Genomic DNA, 19456 nt, shown 5'->3' with positions numbered 1-19456 from the left:
TGTACAAGCTTATTCATGAGGCTGGACACACTAGAAACAAAAGGTTTGGTCTTGTGCATATTAAATTTATTTTACTGGAGTGTTCCCAGTAGATTGCTGACTGTCAAAAGTTGAAGTATCATTTCATTGATTCATTCATTTTTCGTCCTGTAATAGGTTTGTGAGAAAGGAAGCAATCCTGAGTTGGTGGAACTGTTGTTGAACAGTGGTGCTCGTGAGCAGGATGTTCGAAGTGCTCTAACAGTCAGCATCAAGAAAGGAGACAGCCAGATCATTAGCTTGCTCTTAAAAAAGCTTAGTTTGGATATAGCCAATAGCAGCATATGTCTTGGAGGATTCTGCATTGGTAGAATTGAACCTTCCTGGCTGAGCCCCTTGTTTCCAGATAAACGAGCATCCTTCAGGAAACCATCACGTAAGTGGTTGTATACTGGATATGGGTATTAAACTCTGAAGGAGCTCTTGACTAGTTCAAAGCAGCCTCTAAGTAAATAATGCATGACTAGGGTTCTCTAAGATAAGCGCCCCATGGCGCAGAGTGGTAAGCTGCAGTACTGCAGTTCAAGCTCTGCTCACGACCTGAGTTCGATCCTGACGGAAGTCCGTTCCAGGTAGCAGGCTCGGGGTTGACTCAGCCAACCTTCCGAGGTCGGTAAAGTGAGTACCCAGCTTTCTGGGGGGTAAAGGGAAGATGACTGGGGAAGGCACTGGCAAACCACCCCGTAAACAAAGTCTGCCTAGTAAACGTCAGGATGTGATGTCACCCCATGGGTCAGGAATGACCCGGTGCTTGCACAGGGGACCTTTACGTTTAGGGTTCTCTAAAGGGACATTAAAACTAATACAGATGCCCAATGCATACAAGTGCTAGGAGCTCAGGAGCATTTGATCTTAGCTGTCTCCTATCTATCTTCACTCAATTAAACATTTCCAGAGGGGCAGATCTTGTGTTTTAGTGACTAATGGGGAGTATCAAAAACAATGCCCTTCAGGAAATTGGTGGTGGTGGTGGTTTACTAAGCACGTACTGGAATTTATTAATATAAATAGAGGGCATATTTGCTAAAGAAAGTGATCTTGTGGCTCTTGTAACAGGTGGCCATTTATATTATAATGTCCTGCTTCACAATCTGTAAAGTGTTATAAATTTGAAGCCTTTAATGGCTTAACCTTTCTTGAATGCCCTTTCAGAGTTCTTGGTTTATTGTAGTTTCAAGGTGGCTTTTCATGTCCACTTTCTAGTGTCAATGTTTTTGCAGATTTTCACTTGTGTGTATCTTCCAGTGTTTCAGAAATTGGTAGGTTATTGGTTTCTTAAATATTAGGTCCAGGTTCTGTATTGGCAAGAATGGTGCTTAGATATCAGAGGAGAAGCAGTTATGAAGACCAGGCAAAATCCAGTTCCGATGTAAACATTGAAGAAGATGCATTGGAGAAAGATGATGATTGGGCATTCCTGCCTGACCCATTAGTCGACAGTATTTTCCGTCTGAATGATGATGTCGATAGTGAAGGTATGTATGCAACCTAAAAGAAGGAATTTGTCATCCCATTACAAAGTTGAGCCTGTGACTTTTAGTCTAAACTTCCCTGTTTGGCTTTGCCAGTTATTCCAGAATTGTTCTGCCAATACTGAGGAAGTGCATACACAAATCTGTGTGTATCCACACACCAGTTGCACCTCAATCCATACGGATTCCTAAAATCACACAGTCATTCTGTGCCCATCCACACTCTGGCTGATCTATAAATGTCTCTGTCACAGCGTCGATGGCAAGAGAATGGCACGAAATTAGAGTGAAAAGCAAATTCTGGGAGTCTCCTACAGTTCAGTGCCTTTGGGAAATGTTTTTTATTTAATTGTAGGGGTGTGTGGGAGTTATAATAGCTTTATCTCTCTAGATACACTAAATATCAGGAATATTCTTTTTTAAATTTATTTTTCAACACATACAAACATATAAACATAACCAGTAAGATTATTACATTATATTGGAGCTTACTTTGAAATTACATTTCAATTATTAACTTATTTGTTGCATTTCTCCATATTCTCATTATATTTTCATATCTAATAATACATTTACTATTCTTAAACATTTTTTATTTTATGTTCTATTTCTATTCTCAATTTTTGACAATATAAAGAATACATGCCATTTTTCATAACATTCAGAAGTTGATCTATTATGTATTAAAGATGTTAATTTTGCATATTCTCTTAATTTGTTTATCCTTTTAGTTAAATCTGCTTTCCACTTTCCTGCATATATCACTCTTGCTGCTGTCACGATATACTTAAATAATTCATTATATATTTTTGGTATGTTGCTTGTCAAGATATTTAATAACATGCTTTTTGGATCCAATGCAAATTTAATTCTCAATATTTTTTGCATTTCATCATGTATCATTATCCAATATTCTCTTGCTTTCCTACAAGTCCACCACATTTGATAAAATGTTGCATCTGTGTTCTGACATTTCCAGCAATTCCACTGATGTTCAGATGTAATCCTGCTTTGGCATTTCTGCCTTCATCAGTAGTTGTTTCAGGTCTTTGCTATTTGCTGCCAATAATGTGGTATCATCTGCATATCTCAAATTGTTAATGTTTCTTCCTCCAGTTTTCACTCCACCTTCCTCCAGTTTTCACTCCACCTTCATCAAGTTTTGGTGTTTTTCTTCAGCTTTCTTCTAATTTTTGATATTAATAATTCATGGTCTGTACCATAATCCTAGTCTTGCTTTAGCCGAGAAAATAGAGCATCTCCATCTTCTGCTTCCAATTATGTCATCTATTTGATTTCTTTATTGGTATAATTAAGAATAGCACTATTCGTACTTGTTCTCTGCTCTTCCCCAGGAGCTAATGGGGCACCGTCTGACCAGGGGGTCCTGCTTCCAGCACTATATCTTCTTTCATTCTAGGTTGTGTCATTATAGTGTTTTCGAGACAAGAGATGATCTTTCCTTCAAGGATGCCTCTTGATAGTCTAAACTCCTTATATTGTTCCCGATAATACATGTGAAACCAGCTGCCAGCTGCCTCGGACACCAGTATGTTAGGACCCTGCCATGCACTTTGTGAGGGCTCTATGATGTCCATCTGGAGCATCTTTTGTACCTCCTGTTCCACTGGTTCCCATTGTTTCCACTTGGAGCTGCCTTTCCCAGTGGGGTGAGGATGGCATGGGAGGCCACTTCCGTCTGCCCAGGCTTCTGGGAGAAAACTTTGGATATCTCTGCCAACAGTCACTTTGTTACTGTTGCTGTTGCTTGGAGTTAAGGATTTTGTCCAACAGAGGCATAGCCTCAGTCTCCTCTACCCTCTCCCAAGGAAGTTCACCCTTAGGGAGCTGCAGGGGGCTGTCACCCCTTCACCTCCCGCTCATGCCACTTCTTGAGGTCATTGATGTGTAGTCTTTTTTGCTGTAGTGTGGAGGTGCCACACTGTACCTCATAGGACAGCGGACACAAGACACACATCACTCGGAAGGGCCCCTGCCAGGAGTCTCCCTGTCTTGGTGCTAGGATTCTTCAGCTTACCTGTTGTGGTTTTCAACATATATAAGGTTAAAAAGAGTAGAAATTGACAAACTGCAGCATTAACGTAAACCTTTTTGGCATTGAGTTTGTGTTTCCCCGGGAGAATGACATCCGGGAGAGTAGATTGCTTACAGCGAAAGGGTCTAATACTATAAACATTGCCACTAAGTACAGTAAATGATCTGCTTCAAGTGGGGGCTCGTCGGGGGGCGGGATCCTGGATGAGCCCCCAGTTGAAGCAGATCATTTACCGTACTTAGTGGCAATGTTTCTAGATTTTATACCCCACTAAGAGATATGTTATCTTGCTTAACCAGCCACTGCAGGTAAAGATACAGGTTTCTTAAGCATTTATCTTGTTTTTTAAGTTGTATCTTTACCTACAGTGGCTGGTTAAGCAAGGTAACATATCTTTTAGGGAGATATAAAATCTAGAAACATTGCCACTAGGTACCGTAAATGATCTGCTTCAGTCCCCTACCACCAGGGGATGCTCCTGTGTCCCTTGGTCATAGTGTTTTCCTGGGCCTCTGTAAAGTGGCGCCCTGCCTCTGAACAGTCATGTTCTAACTGTTCTTGCAGTTGCCCCTCCATCCCACCCCTCGGCACCCACTGGGCTTCCACCAGATCCAGAATACCCTATGGCTTCCAACCATACAGCAGCTTGAAGGAAGCATACATGGAGACCTGAGGGGTCTCATATAAATCAAACATCAAAGGATCCATGAAGAGGTGCCACTGGTTGGGTTTATTGTGGGCCAGCTTCTAAAACATGGTCTGTAGAGTCCAGTGGAAGTGCTCCACCAACCCATCTGTTTGAGGATGTGGGGTTTGACAGAGCCCTGCTCCTGATGCAAAGAAGCCCATTCTTTGCCTTCCCCTGCACCATCCTTTTGGGGGTGGGCCAGCTGATTAGCATTGCCTCACTCCTTTCGGCAGAAGGTAAGTCTTCTCCCTGCTCTTCCCTGACACCAGCTGTCCCGATGTTGTCTCAGCCATGGGGCTGGCGGGCGGCTGAAGCAGCCCTCAAGAGTTCAGAGCTGGTGCCAGCCCCAGATACACATAAATGTAATGTAAATATCAGTTCCTAATTTTGTGCTAGAAATAAAGCTTGTATGTAGGATGTTTTCTGGAGTCTAAATTTTTTCCTTCAGTTTTAGGTAGACATTCATGGAATACTAATTAATTATTCTCTTTTTACAGGGAGTGAAAGCTCATTTATTACAAAGAAGAAATCCAACTCTGTGGCAGTTGCAGATCTCCACAAAGAAATGGTCTCACAGGCATGTTCTTCTACTCCCCACAGGCATTCCGTGGTATGATCAGTTATTAATGGGTATAAATCAGATGGGGTTAGATCCAATGCTGCTCTTCCATTGGCATAATGGCACTTACAACAATGGAACAGCACCACTGTTGGTGAGGGGGTGAACAGCAATTCCCTTCATACCCCTCTCCATTTGTGCGGGTCCCCTGCATCCAGTGAGCCAAATTTCAGGGAGTTCAGTAGGCTGCAGTGGGAGGGAAAGTAGAAAAGCTCCAGTCTGCACATGTCTGCTCATGATATTTGGATCCTTCCACAAGAGAGAACAGTGTATCTGTTGTACTAAAGTGAACAATTGCATGACTTCCATTGTTTCCCCCTCACCCTCGGTACCAGATGGTACTCAGATGAGAGCCAGCATGGTGTGGTGGTTAAGAACAGCAGAGTCCGGGTCTGATTCCCCACTCCTCCACGTAAGGCCTGCTGGGTGACCTTGGGGCAGTCACAGTTCTCTCAGAACTGTCTCAGCCCCACTTTCCTCACAAGGTGTCAGTTGTGGGGAGAGGAAGGAAAGATGATTATAAGCTGCTTTGAGACCCCTTAAGGTAGGGAAAAGTGAGGTATAAAAACCAACTCTTGTTCTTGCATAAATAAGGAATATAACTGTGGAGTGGAATTGTATTATAGAGGCTTTCCATGAACAGTGATGTATGTTTATTATTTTTTTTAAAAAGCGGGCTCCTGTTCCACAGATCCCCGCTTGAAGCATTAGACAGTGTGTGTGGTCTTACACACAATGATCTGTGTTCGAATAGCAGCAAAACAAATTGCAATGAAATTTCAATTGCACAGTGTACTCAGGGGCCTTCTCTTTGCCCATGCTGCTTTCTCTGTTTGGAGAAGCAAGTCTTGTCTGGCAGACCCAGCTGGAGAGCATGTCTAGACAAGTCCCCATAGATGAGGATGTCTTTGCTGCTGCAGTGATTGGGTAGCACTTTCACTGCCAATCAATCAGTGAAACAGTTGTGCCAGCATGTTGTTTGGTCATCTACTGGTTTTAAAGGTATCCAGGTACCCTTAACTGTAATTTTGTTTTCTGTTACTATTCAGGGATCTGGATCCCATTATGAACCTTTAAGGGATCAGAGAAGAAAAATAATGCCTTCCGATGAATCCCACAGTAAGTGAAAATTAAAATAGGTTTTTACAAGTCTTCTAGGCATTTTTACATTATTTATTTGGTTAAATTCTGTATGGCATTAACAGCTCTAATCAAGACTTATTCGTACGCAGCTTAAAATCAAGATACAATGGTATCCACATAGTATAAACTATGTTAGAGCTGCTGCAGTCTAGTGGCTGTCTCATTCAGTTCCCTGTGCTGTGTGGCTGGTCAATCTTTCTATTCAGCCTAGACCAAAACATGCCACGTGTAGAGAACAAGTTCACTACAAATACCATGGTTGTCATGAGAGAACCAGGCCACACACATGCAGAAAACAAAACAGGCTCCTTGGGCAGTGTAGATGGGGGCAAAATTCTATCCTGATCTGTTAAGCCTGAACTTGAACAAAACTGTCTAAACCAGAATTTTGCAGTTTACTATCCATAAATTTCCTGATTCTTATAGAATAATATTTTCAGGTCATAATATGGGCATTTTAAAACCACAGAACGGTTCGCAGATGTCTCCCTGCAGGAAAAAACTTGTGGGGTGGTGGATTATTATCACATCCATTGATGTTTTTGTGGCACTGTGCCAATATCCATCTGTGAAAGGCATTTTTGCAAGTACAGATATACTTTTGTGATTTGTTTTGTTAGCATATCTAATTGTTGATCTTTGACTGTAACAAATTACTCTGTTCTGCAAGTACAGTGTTCTGCAGATATTTTCCTCATCTCCCTACACCTACCCCCGAATGCAGAAACATGTGGTATTTTCTTACCGTCAGCATTTTAAAGGCAATTTCTCAACCTGAAGGCCCCCTATTCATTTTTTTAAAAGTCTTTTAGTATTCAATAGTGCAAGTAAGCAATAAATGAAAGCATGGTACAGATAGCAGACTTCCCCCCAATAAAACTGGATGTTTCTACATTTATCTCTCTCTTTAAAAATAGAAGGCATAGGTAAATTCCAGTCAAGTTTAAAGAGGTCAGACAGTTTTTCTTCATTGGCCTCCGACAAGGAATATATTAAGTCACTGGACCTTTCATCAAATGAGCTGGAGAATATAGATAGCATCTGTCACTGCTCTTCCCTGATGACACACTTGGAGCATCTTGAGAAATTAGAGCTGCATCAAAATGCACTTTCTCGTATTCCGGAACAACTGTGTGAGGTGAGTCATCATGACTATGCTGGTTCAGATATATTGCCTCAGTGAACCAGGTCTGCCCAGAATGGATAACGTTACATACCATGGTTTGTCCCTCTTTGACATTAACCTGCCTACCTTGAATGTGCTATTTTGTGTGATGTGTTCATGACTAGAAGGTCATCCATGTTTAATAACTGATAATGGGCAAACTGTGGGTAATGTAGTGGATAGTATGTCAGATTGGGAAGTGTGTGTGTGTTAAGTGCCGTCAAGTCGCTTCCGACTCATGGCGACCCTATGAATGAAAGTCCTCCAAAATGTCCTATCTTTGACAGCTTGCTCAGATCTTGCAAATTGAGGGCTGTTGCTTCCTTTGTTGAGTCATTCCATCTCTTGTTGGGTCTTCCTCTTTTCCTGCTGCCCTCAACTTTTCCTAGCATGACTGTCTTTTCCAGTGACTCTTGTCGTCTCATGATGTGACCAAAATACAATAGCCTCAGTTTAGTCATTTTAGCTTCTAGGGTCAGTTCAGGCTTGATTTGATCTATAACCCACTGATTTGTTTTTTTGGCAGTCCATGGAATCCATAACACTCTCCTGCAACACCACATTTCAAAGGAATCTATTTTCTTCCAGATGGATTCACATTCTAGCTGTATCTGAAGAAGTGAGCTGTGGCTCCCAAAAGCTCATACCCTGCCAGAAAATATTTTTGTTAGTCTTTAAGGTGCTACTGGACTCTTGCTCTTTTCTATTTTCTTCCTATCAGCTTTCTTCACTGTCCAGCCTTCACACCCATACATAGTAATAGGAAATACAATGGCATGAATTAATCTAGTCTTGGTGGCCAGTGACACCTCCTTACACTTCAAAATCTTTTCTAGCTCCTTCATAGCTGCCCTTCCTATTCTCAACCTAGAGAAGACACAAGTTCAAATCCTCTCAGAACCATGATGTTTTATCGGGCAACCTCACATGGTGGTTTTAAGGCTAAATATCAGGGTTGGTGGATTCATGTATGGCCCTTGAATTCTTTGGATAAAGAGCCAGATTAAAATGTAGTATATGGACAGTTTTTTGCCCAATTTTTGCATCTTTCCAATACATGTCGAAAATGTGCAACATCAGTTGTTGTGCCATAAAAAAAATTTCTGGCACCTAACAGAGGGGTTATAAGCCACTTTCTGATATAAGCAAAACACATACTAGATTATGGATGCATTTCTTCTTGCATGTTTGCCAAATGCTGAGGTTGCCCTTATCAAACAGCTGCTCTTGGGTTGCTCTAGTCTGCCCCACCTGTTTTTCATACATTAAAAACCCTCAGTTCCTGCAGTCCTCCTGTCATTGCTCTGAAACGGCTTCTACTGCCTAGTCAATCCCAATAATTGTTAATGAGAAACCTACTCTGTGTGTGTCTCAGGCTTTTAAGTATAGCAGAAACAGTAAGCATCAGCAATTTTATCCTGAAAATGGTTATCCTGAAAATGGTTATCCTGAAAATAAACCAACATTATTAAAGCCATTTAAGTGCCTATTCACACACTTTTTTAAAATTTAAGGCATTTCTGGGCCACTTTCCAGCAACAAGGACCCCAGAGTGGCTTGCAAAATATTAGTTAACAAATGCAGTATACATTGAAATGCTCCAAATCGCTGAAATATTAAAAGTCAAGTATTGCAAGAAAGAAAGAGTCTCTGCTTTTTCTCCCACCTTGAGTAAGCTGCCTTTCCTGCAATGTTTGACTTGAATGTTTTAATTGAGGCTAGTAGGCATGATGCCCTGCTGAAATCTCTTCTCTCCCCAAACCCCGCCCTTCCCAGGCTCTATCTCTATATTACCAGGAATATCCCAATTTGGAGTTGGCAACCCTACAGAAAACCTGTGATAAATACATGCCTACTAGCCTCAATTAAAACATTCAAGTCAAACATTGCAGGAAAGGCCTTCCAAGCAGTCTGCTTTGGGACTAGGGAAAAGACATAGCCAACTCTTTTCCCCCTCTCAGAAAGCAGGAGCTCCCTTCAGCTTTGTAGCCAGCTCTGACTGCTCCCACTGTCCTGTAGTGCCTCTTTACATAGTTACTCTACCAAATGCTTGTACACTATGAAACTGTTCAGGCCAATTCACTTCCCGTTAGCTCAGGTTTTGAAACACTTGCCTGCTGAGTGGTACACGATGGGAGTAAATATCCTTTAAAGATTAAAATTGAATATGGGCAGGAAGTGTACATATCACTAGTTGTTAGCAATGGTGGCACAGGCAGTAACCAATAGGTGCTTAACAGCCTTGAGATAATCAGAGATTTTTCATGAGAACAATTGATGAGCTTTACTGAGGCAAAGAGAGCACTTCACAGCAACAAAACACATAGTTCTCAAGAATATATATGACACCCCCATAGCAAATGTTCAAGTGAGATGTCTGGATATATTTTATATCATTTGGTTTACATGCACTAAAATAATGTGTCATGTTTTTCTTTCAGACCTTGAAACTTTTGAATTACCTGGATCTGCATAGTAACCGTTTTACATCTTTTCCCATATACCTGTTGAAAATGCCTTGTATAGCACATCTTGACATCTCACGCAACGACATTGGCCCTTCCTTAGTTTTAGATTCCAAGTTTGTCTGTACCACTCTAAAGCTGCTGAATTTATCTTACAACCAATTATCATGTGTCCCTGAGTTTCTTGCTGATGTTGCAGAAAAACTGGAGCACCTTATATTAGAAGGGTGAGAACAGTGCGTGGTGGATGTGATGGATGTTTTTCAAGAGTTGCTAGAGTCACTTAACTGTGTTTCAAGGGAGATGTGTGCTGAAGTGTGGTAACCATCTTCAAGTATTTGAAGAGCTGTCATATAGAGGAGGGTGCCCAGTTGTTTTCTGTTGCCCCAGAAGGTCGGACCAGAACCAGCAGGTTGAAATTAAATCAGAAGAGTTCCATCTAGACATTAGGAAGAATTTTCTAACAGTTAGAGTGGTTCCTTAGTGGAACAGGCTTCCTTGGGAGGTGGTAAGTGCTCCTTCCCTGGAGGCTTTTAAGCAGAGGCTAGATGGCCATCTGTCAGCAATGCTGATTCTGTGACCTTAGGGAGGGCATCTTGGCCATCTTCTGGGCATGGAGTAGGGGTCACTGGGGGGTGGGGGGGGGAGGTAGTTGTGAATTTCCTGCATTGTGCAGGGGGTCGGACTAGATGACCCTGGTGCTCCCTTCCAACTCTATGATTCTGAGGATGTAGGGTTTTCCTGATGCATATGCGTAGGGTTTCTTTTCCTTCTTCTGGCCCTTGCTCAGGTGATTCTAGACAGTCCTACAGGCTTCCTCTCTATAGTTTTACTAGTGCTTCTATTCCTCGACAGGAAGGTTTCCGGCACTTTAAGCATATCTCACAATGGGAATCAATGCCACCCTCTCCTGTAGTATGCTAAGGAAACATTCTCTATGGTTGGGGCATTTTCAAGAAGTCCGACATAGGACAGGAATACATTGCTATATACGTGGGGCAAGTCACAGTTCTCCCAGAACTCTCTCAGCCCCACCTATTTCAGAAGGGGTCTGTTGGGAGAGGAAGGGAAGGCAATTGTAAGCTGCTTTGAGACTCCTTAAAGGTAGAGAAAAGCGGGGTATAAAAACCAACTCTTCTTCTTTATGGTGTGTATTACTCAGGGGGTTACTGGAAGCAAACCCAGGTAAACTTGGTTACATTACTGCACCAAGACAGGGTCAGCCTTGATAGTTGCCAACTCTGGGTTAGGAAATTCCTTGAGATTTGGAGGTGGAGCATGGGGCGGGTGAAGTTTGGGGAGGGGAGGGACCTCAGTGGGGTATACTGCCATAGAGTCCACTCTCCAAATCAGCCATTTTCTCCAGGGGAATTGATCTCTAGTCTAGAGATAAGTTGTAATTTCAGGAGATCTCCAGACCCCACCATGAGACAGTCAGACATAGCAGGAGAGAGTTGTGGGGGCCGGGGGGAGAGAGATTTTCCCATTCGTGGATTAGGTAGTAAAATGCAGTGTTGGACAATTGTGCGCATTGGAAAAGAACCTTGGTGTGACCCGTTAGTACATTTTTATTTAGTGGTCATATGGTTATGTATTGTAATTCTTGTTTTTCTTTTCATCTAGTAACAAGATTCCAGGTATATCCTCACCAATACATTTGAAAGAACTGAAGGTTTTAAACATTAGTAAAAACGCTGTATCTTTCCTTGTTGAGAATTTTCTAAAGGAGTGCTTGAAACTAGAGATGCTCAGTGCTGGGATGAATTTACTTAGTGAGTAACACTTCCAGAAATTGGGGGCGGGGGAGCAATTGTGGTAAACTGATTTGATACATGTAGGGGAGAAAGACTTTTTTATGTTTATGGTTTGCAGTTTTGTTTGTCAGAACTATGATGCATTTATAAGGCTATAAGCAATGTTTTATTGTGTTGTTTTTAGATTGCATCTTTTTAATATTGTACAACACATAGCGAGTCTTTAGGCCCAGAGGTGACTGATGTGACTGAATAGTTGCTATTGTGATCTCTAGAGGATAATGCTCCCACTTCTGTATATTTTTAAAAAGGGAAACTGCCAATCTTAAAAATGTGCTTGCAAAACTCTGTGTTACACATGTGTAGTTGGGCTGTTGTATTTCCACCTGTGTATAAATGCCTTGTTAGTTGTGACCCTAGTGTTGTCATGTTACAAATGGGGAACTGAGGCACAATGTCTCACACAAAGCTACCCTGTACGTTCATTTCTAAGCTGAAAGAAGGACTATGACTCTTCTGTATTTGATAATTGACTTCCCACATTATCTCTTATCATTCAGTAAGTTTATAAACCAGGAAAGCAATTACATTTCTTTTTCTATTTTTAGATACTATACCGGACCTGCCATCTAGCATCACTACATTAAAATTATCTCAGAATAGGTTTTCTAGTATTCCAGAAGCTATTCTTCTTCTCCCTCAGTAAGTTATTACTGTACTGCATGTCCCTTTCATTGAGGATTCCATAGATAAGCAAAGTATGAACACATCCTTTTGCTAAGTATTCATTTAAATAGCTTGCTTTTTTTTTAAAGGATCAACTCAAACCATTGCTTTCATTATTTCAAAAAAGAGTATTGCAGTTATTGAGATACTCAAGCTGCTAAACATTTCACTACCAAAGATGTTTTGATGATTTTAAACTGCCATGTATTTTTGCATTATTATTGTATTAAGCATGTTCTTAAATTTAAAGTCACCTTATTTCTTCTACTTAAGCATAGTCCAATAAATTCAACATCAGCAAGCAACTTTAAAGTGATCTTGTACTTCTATTCAAGTATAGTCTAGTGACCTGTAGCAGCAAACAGAGTCAGTAGCAGTTGATAATAATGATATCAATGATAATAAGGTGTCTTTATGCAGTTTCAGCTATTGTTGCTATGATAGTCCAAGCTGGGTGACATGCCATAGCCTCACTGTTCTAGGCACGTGAGGGTTCGCAGTTCTCTGAGCTTTCTGCTCTCCTCTTCATGAGGAGCCCTCTGTGTCTTCTGGCCTTCTCTGTGACTTACATTTTGTACTTAAATGCTCATTGGTTAATAGTACTTGAATTCATGTTCAATTTTTTTTTTAAGTTTGCGTTCAATAGATTTGAGCAACAATAAAATCATAAGCCTGCCTGGGCCTGTCCACTGGAAATCTTCTAATTTAAGGGAGCTATTGTTCAACTGTAATCAAATAGACGTTCTAGACTTGAATGAAAAACCTTTCTCGTGGTTTCGACTTGAAAAGCTGCACCTATCTCACAATCAGTTAAAAGAGGTAAATATGACCTTGACTGTCAACTTGAGTTTGTTTTGACCTGCTGGGTGGGCAGGGCCATGGTCTGATATGTCAAAGATTGAATGTGTGAAGCCTGGGTAGTGGTAGGATAACAGAGTCCAGAGTTAGAAGTGTTATAGAAGGCTGCACTTGATCTTAGCAAGCCACAGATCCAAGTTGGTTTTTTAGACACTCTCGCAAAATGGTCATCTGGGAGACTGTAACAAGGTCTGGGCCATGAGCTGCTCAGCTTGTTTAACTGTTTTCCCCTTCTGGTAGCCCTGTTCAGGGTGAGATGCTGCGATTCATAAATCATTTCAAAGAGGATGGATAAGAAAGCATTACCCCAAAACCAGGATTTTCAGCATAGGTTTTGCGGGGAAGCAAAGCATCGACTCTCTCAGGGCACCATAATGCCAAATAACAGTTTTGCAGAGAAGTGCAAAATGAAATACCATGTTACCAGTAGTGTGTATTGGAACTGCATGGGGAAAAGGGGAGTCTTACAAATGTATTTTTCTGTTCCAATTTACAACTGGTTTACTCTAGGAATAGCATAATGTATTCTTTGTAGAAACTGTATGCTATTTCATCAAAATATAGATCTAAACACTGGGGGGAAATTAGGCAATAAATACTGAAATTAAAGAAATATTAGATGTGCTTCATTTGAGTATACAGTTTGATATGTTTCATTAATTATACCTTTTTGGAACCAAAATAGTGACAAATGTCATTCTTTCTAGATTCCCCCTCAGATTGGATTTCTGAGTAACTTGACATCTCTTGATGTCAGTTATAATTCAGATTTAAGATCCTTCCCTGATGAAATGGGAAAGTTGTCCAAAATCTGGGACCTGCCTTTAGATGGGTTACATCTTAATTTGGATTTCAAACATGTAGGATGGAAAGCCAGGGACATTATAAGGTTAGTTACCTATCCATCACTGTGGATTGTGTGTATGTGCATGTGTAAAGTATTTTTAAAAAATCTATACCACAATAGTGTATTTTTTCTACTTCAGTTTATGTGCTGCTAAATAATGAGATGGGGAAGTTCATGTAACCAGTATGAAATGAGGCTGGAGAGAGAGAGAGAAAATCTGGAAATATAAATGTTAATTCTTTGTTGTAACATTTTGAACTGTTTCTGAATAGAATTAGACAATCAGCAACAAAAAGAGAATCTCTTACAACTCCCAGGGCTAGTCTGAGATCCATCTGGGCTAGCTCATTCAAGGCCACAGGTGGTAAGCCGTGGACTAAGAGCTAAGGGCCACGAACTCTTTGGCTCTTGCCTTTCAGCTCATACCTCTGGCAATTCCCAGACTGTAATCCCTGACAAAGGAAAGGGAAACAGAAGCTTAGCCTTGATATTCCACAGCTGGCAAGCGTGTTCCCAAGATGCTCCCTGATGGTTGTAGCTCATGGGCAACCTGCCCTTACAATGACCATTGGTTGTAAATCAAAGTATTAATCAGAGATTAATTGTGGATCATTTTTATTTTGAAACTAAAATACTGTTTGTGTCAGTAGATGTTTCATGTCTGCCAGGTTCACCTAGTCTAGTAAATGCAAGCAAGAAAATCTAGTTTCTAAAAGATTTCTGAGATTGCCAACAGTGAAGCGGGAGCAGGATATCTGCTGTTCTCCTGGGGGGTTGTGGGGTGCATATGTTTTGGATTGTCTCATTCAGCCGTGGTATAGCTGCCTTTCTGACATTTGTCTCCTTGTGTGAAGCCAGCTTTGAATAACTGATAAGAGAAAGAACACTGGTCAGACTTTTAATGCTTCCCCTCTTAAATTAACCTTATGACCATTTCTGCATTGTTTAACAATCTCACACACACACAAAACTGTATTCAAAGTGCCCTTACAAATCAGAAATGTGTTTCTGTTTGTCTGTTAAAAACATCCTAAAATATTATTGTGAAACTACTGATGCGATTGTAATATTTGACTTGGGTTGGCTGGGAGTTTCTAAAACATTTCTCTTTCAAAGCTTTTTTTAAAAAAACAAAATTATTCCAGGTTTCTTCAACAGCGTTTAAAGAAAGCAGTCCCTTATAACCGGATGAAACTCATGATTGTTGGGAATACTGGCAGTGGTAAAACTACGCTCTTGCAGCAACTAATGAAAACCAAACGACCAGACCTGGGAATTCAAAAGGCTACAGTGGGCATTGATGTGAACGATTGGAAAGTTCAAATAAAGGGCAAAGTAAAGAAAGAAGTCGTATTAAATGTCTGGGATTTTGCAGGTATTTCATATTTACGTTAATCAAAGGCCTTGTTTGGAAGAATTGTAAGCACATAGAAACCGCACATGGCAGGAAAGTGGGATGACAGACACTCGCCTTTCACATGTGCCTTTAAGTATTCCAGGACTGAGCTAGCTTACTTCCTGTGTATTTATTTGTAAGATTTCCGTGCTGCCAGCGTGGTGTAGTGGTTAAGAGGGGTGGACTCTGATCTGGAGAACCGGGTTTGATTCCCCACTCCTCTACGTGAGTGCTGGACTCTAATGTGGTGAACCAGGTTGGCTTCCCCACTCCTACCCATGAAGCCAGCTGGGTGACCTTGGGCTAGTCACAGTTCTCTCTCTCAGCCCCACCTACCTCACAGGGTGTCTGTTGTGGGGAGAGGAAGGGAAGGAGATGGTAAGCCGGTTCAATTCTCTTTAAAAGGTAGACGAAGTCGGCATATAAAAACCAACTCTTCTTCTTCCTCTTCAGAGATGCTGCTGGAAGCAGCTTAAACAGTAAACCATAGTAAAAACATAAAACACTGTAATAGCCATTAACAATTAATAAATGGTTAACACATTCATACTGTATGTATTGTATTGTTATATAGGCCAGGAAGAATTCTACAGTGCTCATCCTCACTTTATGACCCAGAGAGCTCTGTACCTTGCTGTTTATGACCTTAGTAAAGGAGAAGCTGAAGTGGATGCTATGAAGCCATGGCTGTTTAACATCAAGGTAACACACACACACATATATTTACAGAGATATCTGATACTGCAAAGAGTTTGCAAGTCTGTCTTTGACATTTACATTTGTTCTTACAATATATGTCATCGTATGAAGGCTTGGGCCCTGTGTAGTGTCACAGAAATCCCACCTTTGCACTACCTGTGTTCCTACGGTCTCTGGAGCATTTATAGTAAATAGTAATGAAGAACATTAAAAAAAGGTAAAGGTAAAGGTCCCCTGTGCAAGCACCGAGTCATTCCTGACCCATGGTGTGACGTCACATCTCCACGTTTCCAAGGCAGACTTTGTTTACGGGGTGGTTTGCCAGTGCCTTCCCCAGTCATCTTCCCTTTATCCCCAGCAAGCTGGGTATTTTACTGACCTCGGAAGGATGGAAGGCTAAGTCAACCTTGAGCCAGCTACCTGAAACCAACTTCCGTCGGGATCGGACTCAGGTCGTGAGCAGAGCTTGGACTGCAGTACTGCAGCTTACCACTCTGTGCTACAGGGCTCCTGGAGAATGAAGAGCATAGGAAGGAATTATTAGCATCTGCTCCTGAGCTGTGGAATCTCCTCTCTGTATGGGTGTTCTGCTGGGGGCGGGGGGGGGCGCTATGGGAAAATATATTTTGACATCGCACTGACCTTTAGCTGCCAGGAAGAGAAGAGAGCCAGCTGCTGAGCAGACATGGTACAGCTGGCTGGCTGAAAGTACTGTGAGCTGTGAGCAGTACTCACATGAGCACAGTGTTACGATGTCATTGCCAAGCATCAGAATGGCCACATCTGCCTCGTTTATCTGACTTGTTCATAGGAGGGAGTATGAACTGGATTCAGGAGCCTACAGGAAGGAAAGGGGAAGCAACAGACAGGGTTAGGGAAATGGAAGAAGTGGAAGTTGAGAAGTGAAAGATGGCTGCTAAGACACCATAGAATCCACCTAGGATTGCCAGCTCCAGGTTGGAAATGCCTGGAGATTTTGGGGGTGGAGCCTGAAGAAGGTGGGGTTTGGGGAGGGGAGGGACTTCAATGGAGTTTAATGCCATAGAGTCCACCTTCCAAAGTGGCCATTTTCTCCTGGTGCATTGACCTCTGTCACCTGGAAATCAGTTGTAATATTGGGAGATCTCCAGCCATCACCTGGAGGCTGGCACCCCTAAGTCTACTCACTAAAGCAGCCATTTTCTCCAGGAAAACTGATCTCTTTTGCTTGGAGATCAGTTGTAATTCCAGGAGGTCTCCACGTCCCACCTTGAAGTTGGCAACCCTACCCCAGGGACAGCTCTGTGTAGAAGAAGGCATTTATATGACATAGCTCTAAAATGGGTGGCGTGGCTCAGTCAGGGGGACCACCTCACAACATGCCTAATACTGGATAAAAGTCCTAATCTTACACCGTGACCAATCGTCTTTTATAGGCCCGAGCGTCATCATCCCCTGTGATTCTCATTGGCACTCATTTAGATGTATCTAATGAGAAGCAGCGTAAAGCTTGTGTCAGTAAAATTACCAAGGAACTGCTGAATCAGAGGGGGTTTCCAGTAATTCAGGATTACCATTTTGTGAATGCTACAGAAGAGTCTGATGCCATGTTCAAACTTCGAAAAACCATCATAAAGGAGTGTCTGAATTTCAAAGTAAGCTGTATCACTTTAAGTGTCTTTATGTGTGCATCATTTTTAACCATATTTGCTCACATTTATACCATTGTATTGAAGCTTTATGTTGCCGTCACTCACTTTAGCTAAGAGCATAGTCATCCTCTGACAGAGGAACGCTTAGAGAAAGATAATCCCTAGAGAACAGGAAATTATACCTTTGCCAGCACAATAATGGATTAGAGTGGCTTGGAAATCCAGAACTCTCATAATGAGTGCTGGATTACATTAGTATTGTATGGGGTTGCCAGACCCCCGCTGGAGGCGAGGCATCTCCCGCTTTGGGTCCCCTTCCCCTGGCACTAACCAGCTGGCCAGCGAGAGTCTTACCAGGATTAAAATGAGGCCTAGGCCTTGGCATCACCGGTATGATGACATCGCTCTACAAAAGTGACATCATCACGTTAGCGACATCAAGGGAGACGCTCTGGTATTTGGGCAAATTTTTATGGTAAAAACAGCTTCTACCGTAGAGTTTTTGCTCAAATACCAGAGCGTCTTCCTTGACATTGCTGACATGATGACATCACTTCCAGAAGTGACGTCGACACGTTGGTGCCAGCCTCCCTCCACAGCTTTTAAGTCCCCACCCCCTATCTCCCACCAGCTACCAAGGGGAACCTGTCAATCCTAGCATTGTAATACATCAGTAAAAAGTAATATATTACACGAGGGTTGCCCACAGAGACTCGGGGAGAAGAGATCCCATCCCCTTGCTAGCTCCTGCTTTGTCCTCTTGCTTGCTTCCTCCACCCATCCCATCTCTGCTTTTCAACAGACTAGGGTAGTATTTGACATTTGAATTTGAGATGATACTTGAGATTGGACGCAGGATTTCTGTGTATCAGTCTTGTCGCAATGGGTTGGGCATCTGTGTAGATGTAACTTTGTAAAACTAAGTTCACAAGGCTAAAATAAGGAAAATACGACATCCAAATTAATAAACAATTATCGCATTCATTTGCTTACTAATCAGAATTATTCTTATGAACTATGGTAATAACATTCACACAAAACAACACTTTGTGTTTAATGTTTTCTGATGTTCCAACCTTTTTCCAATATTTAAAAATGGTTCCCCCTGTTGGATGTATATCTCTTGAGGGTATATATCTTCCACAAATGGTTTCTACTTTGAGTGTGTCTATTAATGTCATACCCCAAGCTTTCCAAAGCCAAACATCAATTTCAGGTAAACATTTCTGCTGCCAGAGTTTCTCCAAGAGAGTGGAGCTATAACCCTTAACCACAATTAGGGACTCATAGTGGGGTGTGTACCCCAGTGAAAAGGGGCTGGGGCAAGGAAGTGCACAATTTCCTCCTCCTCCCTCCTTACCTATGGTTTGTCATTGCATCTCACCAAAGATAACCATGGTTAAGTGCAGCCAGGGTAGGTGAGGAGGCTGCATATGAGAAGAGAGGAGCTAGGGTGAGGGTGCATGCAGTCTCACAGCCCTCTGAGTTACAAATGAGATGGACAACTGTGTGGTAGTTCTGCCAGCTATTAAAAACAGTGTCTGAACAACACATTTCTATGCCTGACCAAAATTATGCAGCTCAGAGACCAGCCAGTTATTGGGCAGCTAATTCCAGACAGCTATTTGGAACTGGAGAAGAAGATTCTTGAGGGACGTTCTAACGTCCCAACTGAATTTCCTGTGATTGACCAGAAACAATTATTAGAACTGGTGCAAGAAAACAAGTTGCAATTGGATGAAAATGAGCTCCCTCATGCTATTCATTTTCTGAATGAATCAGGTAATGTGTGTCAAATTTCTATAGTCACCATATGGAAACATCTCATGTTTTGCATTTTATATTCTGCAAAATTATTGTCTCAAGGCAACCAGGCTTTTCTCATTTTGTTAACGTTG

At 41.7% G+C, this 19456-nt stretch overlaps 1 protein-coding gene across 1 annotated transcript in view; it reads left to right on the top strand.

Moving 5' to 3' along the window:
• LRRK2 (leucine rich repeat kinase 2) overlaps nt 1-19456 on the top strand; it is an 87001-nt gene that overhangs the window by 36532 nt on the left and 31013 nt on the right. The window contains exons 18-31 of the mRNA XM_056847254.1: nt 157-415; nt 1326-1514; nt 4753-4865; nt 5924-5993; nt 6935-7155; nt 9624-9874; nt 11271-11419; nt 12010-12103; nt 12760-12946; nt 13693-13874; nt 14978-15207; nt 15803-15930; nt 17343-17561; nt 19139-19340. Of these exons, the coding sequence (XP_056703232.1) occupies nt 157-415; nt 1326-1514; nt 4753-4865; nt 5924-5993; nt 6935-7155; nt 9624-9874; nt 11271-11419; nt 12010-12103; nt 12760-12946; nt 13693-13874; nt 14978-15207; nt 15803-15930; nt 17343-17561; nt 19139-19340 (2494 nt within the window). The remainder of the gene's footprint in view (nt 1-156; nt 416-1325; nt 1515-4752; nt 4866-5923; nt 5994-6934; nt 7156-9623; nt 9875-11270; nt 11420-12009; nt 12104-12759; nt 12947-13692; nt 13875-14977; nt 15208-15802; nt 15931-17342; nt 17562-19138; nt 19341-19456) is intronic.

The sequence above is a fragment of the Euleptes europaea genome, chromosome 3 (assembly GCF_029931775.1).
Source record: "Euleptes europaea isolate rEulEur1 chromosome 3, rEulEur1.hap1, whole genome shotgun sequence".
Lineage (NCBI taxonomy): Eukaryota > Metazoa > Chordata > Lepidosauria > Squamata > Sphaerodactylidae > Euleptes > Euleptes europaea.
The sequence above is the reverse complement of the archived record's forward strand: the minus strand, read 5'-3'. Positions and strand labels throughout refer to the sequence as shown.